Genomic DNA, 7,320 nt, shown 5'->3' on the forward strand with positions numbered 1-7,320 from the left:
GAAAGAAAAATATTTTTTAAAAGGCAAATTAGAGTATAACACTTATTTTGTGTTTAATCATACACCACACGTTGCTGTTCTTATTCTCCTACTGATCACCATATGATGTTCATGTCTTACACACTTCTATGCTGAGGGAAATTCTTCTTGCTGCCAAAGATGGCCATGCTTTCGTCTCCAGATCTGTGAGCTGTGGAGCTCTCAGCCCTGGAGCCTCTGCTCCTGGTGGCCTGCTGCCCTCAGGATATTTTTGTGCAGGGATCGGCAGCCATGTGCCAGAGCGCAGTGCTGAGAAAAGGATGGTTTTATTTCAGATGATCAACCCCAGCAGCTGTAAGCTCATCCCCAGAAAATGAAGATGATCTCCCCGTAAAGTCAGCTGTCATTTCCTGTGGCTGTGAGTAGAACGTGCACACTCCCAGAGTGGTTGCAGGACTCGTTTTGGGGATCATTGTTCATGCGGCGGCCACAGGGTGGCACTGCAGCACACAGTTGACTGCATTAAAAGAGCCAAAATCACTAGCTGCAGTTGATTCAGTGATTAAGAACCACCACTTCCTCATTCAATATTTAAAATTTTGAAATCATAGATAATCTTTTGCCATGACCTGGAAATTGACATATTTTTCAGGAAAGGTTTTGGGTTTTATTTTTAATTTGAGGAAACTAGCCTTTAAACGAGGCATAGAGTCTGTGCGTGGATCTAATGGATTTCCAAATGAGGGATAAAAGTGGACCAGACTAAGTCCAGACAATCTGCTTTGATCTCTCAATCTCCCCTGTGATAGCCATTGCTGGGAAAGCCTCCTCCACACCTTGTAGCCCCAAAGCAGGAAAGGCAGGAGGGCATCACTGTCCTCCTCCGTCTCCTCTCCTCTCCTCTCCCACTGACATCCACACCCACACTGGACCTTCTTTTGAAAGTCTGGGCTCTGATTTAAAATTCCTCTTCAGACCGTGTCATGCATTTTATATGCATGGTGGGCTGAAAATGGCTAGAGAGGGGGGGCTTCAGCCCAAATGAACTTCCTCAGGGATATACATCTACACACACACACACACATTTTTTCTGAACCCTCTCAACTCTATCAACATTAGTTTTACTGTATCACACTACTCACAAATTCTACCAAGCAGACAGAGGGGGCCACAGCCTTTGAAGACAAGTGTGATCAGAACAGAGGCAGTGGGATGTAAAGAAAAAGAGAATAAAAAAAAAAAACTGGCCGCAGGGCATTTGGGTTTCTGCACCCATGTTTAGCAGCGTATGGAGCAGAAGTGAAGGCAGACAAGTGGAGTGTTTGGGGACAGCTTTGATGTCTGATGGGGTGCGGCTGGTGCACAAGTCCTTCACAAAAAGACCCCTAGACTGGAGAAGACAGCTTCACATTCACAGTTCATACACTTCATGGAAACACAACAGCAACAAGTTCTTCCTTTTCTTCTTTGTTGATTGTTTCGTGCTTTACAGTTTTTACACATCCTGTTAATACAATTTTAATAATCCAAAAAAAATGTTCTTCTTCTTGACACGCAGGGACAGACCACAGGGTGGACCGATTCATGATGCTGTGATCCTGTGGAAGCACAATGTGACAGCCAGACTGAGGCTGCAGTTTTGTTTCACAGGCAACACTGACATATTTAAACAACAGTGGACTCATGAGGAGCTGATGTGCCAGGTGACTGGCACCTCCATCACAAGGTCACATGTAGAAACAAACAACCATGCACACACACACTCACACGAATAATATATTCAGAGTAAACAATTAAGCCAATTGGGTTTTTGTAAACCAAAGAACCAAGAGAAAAGCCAACCAAGGTGAGAACACTGACCGCTCTATAATATTTTTTTATTTTATTTAAGTGGTGAATTAGGTGATTTTTATTGACTGAAGGAAGGATAAATATAATGTTCAGCAACGTTTGTTTTAAATCAATTAAACATTTCATATTTGACTTGTATTACACACATAAAAAGCAGGGTTTTTTTCCTCTCTATGAATGGGAGCCCCTTGTAAAATGAAGATGGAAAATTGGACATTTGAGAAATCAGTTTATTAGGAACAATATGATCCCACTAGCTTATCGTTGATATAGCAGTAAACAACAGAAACACATTTTTTTAAGTGCTACAGGTTTGCAATTATAGACATAAAACAGTACAGCAACCATAGTGCCCTACATTCATAAATGCACAAAGAATATCAAACTTACAGTATATTGCTGTTGGACTCTTCCTCTCCTACACACTCCCAATGATTAGGTTGGTGAGTGTGTGTGTGTGTGTGTGTGTGTGTGTGTTGATAGAGCGACACTTGTAGGGACAAGGCCATTGTTATAGGGACACTTTGTCCTTGTGGGGACTTTTAGGATATTTTGAGGTTCAAGATTTCGTTTGGAGTAAGGGTTAAGATTAGGGTGAGATTAGAGTTAGGTTAGGGATCAGGGTAAGGAGAATATTTGAATAATGCACTATGCACTATGTGAACTGCTTGCAAAACAAAACAAAAAAGAACCAAACAAACAGTGTGTGTGTGTGTGTGTGTGTGTGCGTGCGTTTTCAGAGCTGGCATGTCAACATTTTTACATATAATTATGTGAGCACAAAGTTAATCTGGTATAGTACAGTAACACGAGATAAACCCTCCACAGAGAGATCACAAACCATCACTGAGCAGCAGTGAAGTCCAGCGACATACAGTATATTACCATCAAGCTACTATTTGACTTTTTGTGTGTTTTTCTTTTGTTTTTTGTCCTTTTAAAGTAAAGATTAATACATGTTACCTTTGGTTTCTAGCTCTCTAGAACTATACTGTTAAATTGTGGCAGTTGTAAGCTGTAAAATAAAAGTGGAATCAACAGTATAGCAGCCTTAAGCCAATTATAATACAACACAGAAAATCACTTTTTAATCTTTTTTTTTGTTATATTAGCAGCCAGGAAAAAATGTAGTTACAGTGTTAATCCATAGAACAGGAAATGCCGTTCTAGTCAAAGAAATGTTTGAAATCTGATCTGGTACCTCGTAATAAATAGAAAAAAAAAGCAACTTCTCTGTTATTTTCTAACCTATTCCATGAATATATGTATGGTTATATTTCATTGTGTGAGGACAGGGTCTGTTAACAACTTAACAAAAATAAAATTAATAAAAACAAAAGATTTTTTTTACCAACTTTTGCTGTATTGTATTGAAGAGGTTCTCAACCACCAGGCCACAGACCGGTAGCCGCCCATGAGTTACTTGGCAACAGGTCACAGAGACACATGTCAAGACTCAAAACAGTCCGACCAGGTGAAAGTTAGACTTTTATCTACATTACTTGTTTTTTATGTTATTTGTATCATTTTTTGTTTTCACATTTCTTCATTGAATCTTGGCAACCGGCCTGTCTGAATGTCATCTTAAATTCAACCACATGCCACGACCTCTACTGCAAACCATCTCCCAACATCCCCAAGACAGCCCTAAATTTTCTCTCAGACTGTAACACAAGACCAACATCAACCAAAAAAAAAAAAAAAAAAAAAACAGACTGAAAGAATAAAATCAATAACTGGATGCAGACAGACAGTGACAACGTCTCAGGTTCCAAAACCACTTCCTGTTTCCAGGGGTGGTGCCATGTCACACCAAAAACAATGGTGGATTCTGACATGACAGAGTCGTGGTGTGGGCTTAGGTAGAATGCAGACCCAGAACATGACAGAGCCACCTCAACTCCATCCTTTGTCAACTCGCATGGACTGTGAGAATATTAAAAACAACAACTGCAACAGAGGTAGAAAATACCAAACCACTGCTGGGTTAGAGCTAACAACAAGGAGGCCGTCTGAGGGGGAATAGTCTGCTGAAATATCTTTAACTGTTATTGTTATTTGCAAAAAAGGTTGGTGTTTAAACCATCTGTGTGGCATAAAATTCCATTAGAATATTTGAATTATTCATGAAAAAACAGAGCTTTGTACTTTTATTAGGAAATTTTACCTCGTTATCTCGACAAAACCAAAATTATTTTGTATTTCGTCATTGTATTAGAAAAAACACTATTAAGATTTTTTCAGGTGGATGCGATGCCCTCACATGGAGGCACCTTTGGATGCACCCCATCCCAAATGCACTGTATGTTGCGTGAGGTTTACACAGATATTAAAATTCCAAATGCAGACGCACCGTTTTGTGCCTGGGTCATCACTTTTTTAACCATCATTCCTCTACAGTGACAGGTTTCTCTGCTGTGTTTTTTACTGGTTAGAAAGAAAAAACATCTCTGCCGGGTTTAGAGTGTGCCAAGAAATGAAATTAATATTAAAAATAAAGTTAAAAAAAGGCTGCTTTCCATAACTCTGAAAAGCTGAGCTCAGTCTTTCGCTGTCTCATACTCCTGTAGCACAGACCAGGGAGAGTACAATGGAGCAGTGTGTACGGCGTTCACTCCGCGGAGCTGTCTGAGGCGTGAAAGCGGCACGGACACACGCTGTGCCGGTTTCTGAGATGCGTCCATTATTCGACATGCTGAGCAGCTGCTCTGTGGAGGAAGTCCTTTGAAGGACGGCTGTAGGGAGGAAAAGTGGAGTCCACAGTTCAAACGAGGGTCTTCAGCCTAACAAGCAGGGGGCAACACATGGGTATTCTTTCTCTCCAGCATGGCATCTTTATCATCACCACTATCAACATCATCATCATCATCATCATAATCATCATCACCTTCATTGTCCTTTCACTCGATCATCAAGTCCTTCAGACAGGAGTCTGGTTTACACCCTGACACATGCAGCACCTACACTAACACTCACTTTTCATGCTCTAACTAGTAAAGAAGCAGGCAGAAAAAAAAAACACAAAACAAAAAAGAGAGGCATTCCTCTCTCTCTCTCTTTCTCTTTCAACTTAGTGCGATTACATCTAAGCCTCCACTTTTCCAGACGTCCATTTCTCTGCATGGGCCATGCATCTGGCTCTTCCACTTGTTTTGATTTGTGTCTGTTTTGACATGAAGGGGCGAAGAAGAGGGAGTTATAGTGAAAGAAGGCTTTGAAGAGAACCAGATTCAAAAGAGTCTAAAGCCCGTCTCTGCGGGGTCAGGAGCATCTTTAAAAGGAATACAGAGAGGCACAAAAGCAAGGGAAAGGGCGCAGGAAGTGAGGGAAATAAAGTTGAGCAGACAGAGCGCAGGTCTCCTTCACTTCTGGGTCAGATACGCTCCGATGGTGAGGCTGGCGGCCCCCAGTGCAGCCAGACCAAAGACGGTCTTGATGGAGGGCCAGGAGCAGCTGAAGGCAGACTCCCCCTGTCTGTCGTACAGCTCCACAAAGGCATCCTGGGAAACAGATGGAGAGAGACAAGGAGACGGTTAATTGGACTGTTGGAGAAAATGTGTTTACCTGCGTTTGTGTTGTGTTGCATCTGCCGCTGCTCTCAGACAGCACTGTTGAAACATCACAACGACTCAGACTGACAGGTCCATCACTGCAGCAGAGGACACAACACATCCAACAGCACGTATGAGCTGTGTTCATTTAGACATAAAGACCTCAGGGATTTTATCAACCATCTGGCTCCTTTAGTTTTACTAAACAAATGTGGATTAAGAACCTATGGTACTCACCAGTGTATTTGCAGCTAATTTAACATAAATTACTCAAATATATATATATATAAATGATGATATAAGAGCTCATTTTCTTTGTTATATTTTTACTATAATTTGAATAATATTATAGAAGAAAATATATAAGTATATATGTTGCTCATCATTTGTTCAAAGGTGACATTAGCATTATTAGCATTTGCTCAGATTAATTTGTCTCTTAGTTACGGTTCTTCTGTATCACACATGGAGCAGATGGCCCTCAGGTCTTTACATGATAAAAAAATCACCACTGTTTCAGAGCAAAAGAAATAAAACGTGTCCTTGAATTAATACCTGGTCCACAGACAGTTTTAAAAACACACTCAATTACTTTTTAAGGCCTTTAAAGGGTCATTTCCGCCTTTATCATTTCAGATTTCTACTTCTGCCGCCACTATCAACGCCACGTCCACGCTGCAGAGTCAGCACGGGTGTTTGTTTTTTTTTTAAAGACTGCCTTTTTTCAGAAATAGGGTTTAATGTATTCACACTCAGGCCAGTACATTGTTTCCACAACGCTGCAGCCAAGATGTAGACTCTTTCTAAAAACATTTTATGGCTGTGGGCTCTGCAGACTGAACCCCGTCTATGTCCTTTTATAGAGCAGCAGTGGGAAAAAGATTAAAGATGAACCAACAAAACTCTCTGAAGGGATGACGACGACAGAGTCCGGTTTCTATTGATGTACGAGAACAAACTCAGATAAGTCTGGATTCGATATAAACAGTGTTGTCACAGTGAAATTGCAGCTGGAAGATTGTAAATAGTCACACCATGCACCACCACTGACACAACACACCCAAAAAACACCGACACTGAGAGTGTGAGTATCATGAATGCTGCCTGCTGCTACCTTTTTTTAATAGAAAGACACAGTGTGTGTCTGCACAGCCGACATTATGGCTGAAATAAATACAGACATCTGCTCACAAGCGGTGACAGCAGGAACAGCTGGACAGGAAATCATGGCTCAATCTGAGCCACTCCCCCTCAGTTCCTTCCCCGCCCCACCTTCCACCACTATCACCCAGACGTTCACTGCTTTTCTTTATTTCCTGTTGATTATAGGTGTGTTTTTACTGCTTACCTCACTTTTCTAAGGAAATACGCTTTGTTTCATTCTCTGGAAGCTCCTCAATATAGTCTTTTTGTGTGGCCGTTGTCATGTTTTCACTGCAGCTCGAAAGGCTACATCACGCTGAAATACCATTAAAAGACCACACACGACAAATATAAAAAAGAAAGTTTGAAATTTACATCCAGTGCATGAACCATTAGAATTAAAATAATGGCTATTTAGCAGCGTGGCTAAATATACTAAGGTCAGGACTGAATATAAATTATGTTAAAAAGGTTTCATGAAATAAAAAAGTGAGGAATCTGAAGCGCTACTTTTAAAATATTTAACATGCTCACTACACTGATGGTGGGAGGTAGAGCCTTTTATAGCTTTAGGGTTATTGCATTTTCTGTGTGCATTTTATTTCCACTTCAATCTGGGAGAGATAAAAAAAGAGTTGTTCATTCATTCAGACAATCGGAACGTCCCTGACACTTTTTTTTCCGTTTCCCTTTTTTAAACAAAGGGCCACACAGGACTTAAAAAAAGGAGACATCCATTTTTAAGTGCAGCGGGGAGACAGAACTATTTCCTGTTTCCTTCTTCTCTCTTCCCGTC

At 40.8% G+C, this 7,320-nt stretch overlaps 1 protein-coding gene across 1 annotated transcript in view; it reads right to left on the reverse strand.

Annotated features, from left to right (window-relative positions):
- Positions 1-2,042: 2,042 nt before the first annotated feature.
- Positions 2,043-7,320, reverse strand: part of bcl2b (BCL2 apoptosis regulator b) — a 28,404-nt gene continuing 23,126 nt past the window's right edge. The window contains exon 2 of the mRNA XM_008334170.3: positions 2,043-5,330. Within this exon, the coding sequence (XP_008332392.1) occupies positions 5,193-5,330 (138 nt within the window). The 3' untranslated portion in view covers positions 2,043-5,192. The remainder of the gene's footprint in view (positions 5,331-7,320) is intronic.

Source organism: Cynoglossus semilaevis, chromosome 20 (assembly GCF_000523025.1).
Source record: "Cynoglossus semilaevis isolate Cse_v1.0 chromosome 20, Cse_v1.0, whole genome shotgun sequence".
NCBI classification, from domain to species: Eukaryota; Metazoa; Chordata; class Actinopteri; order Pleuronectiformes; family Cynoglossidae; genus Cynoglossus; species Cynoglossus semilaevis.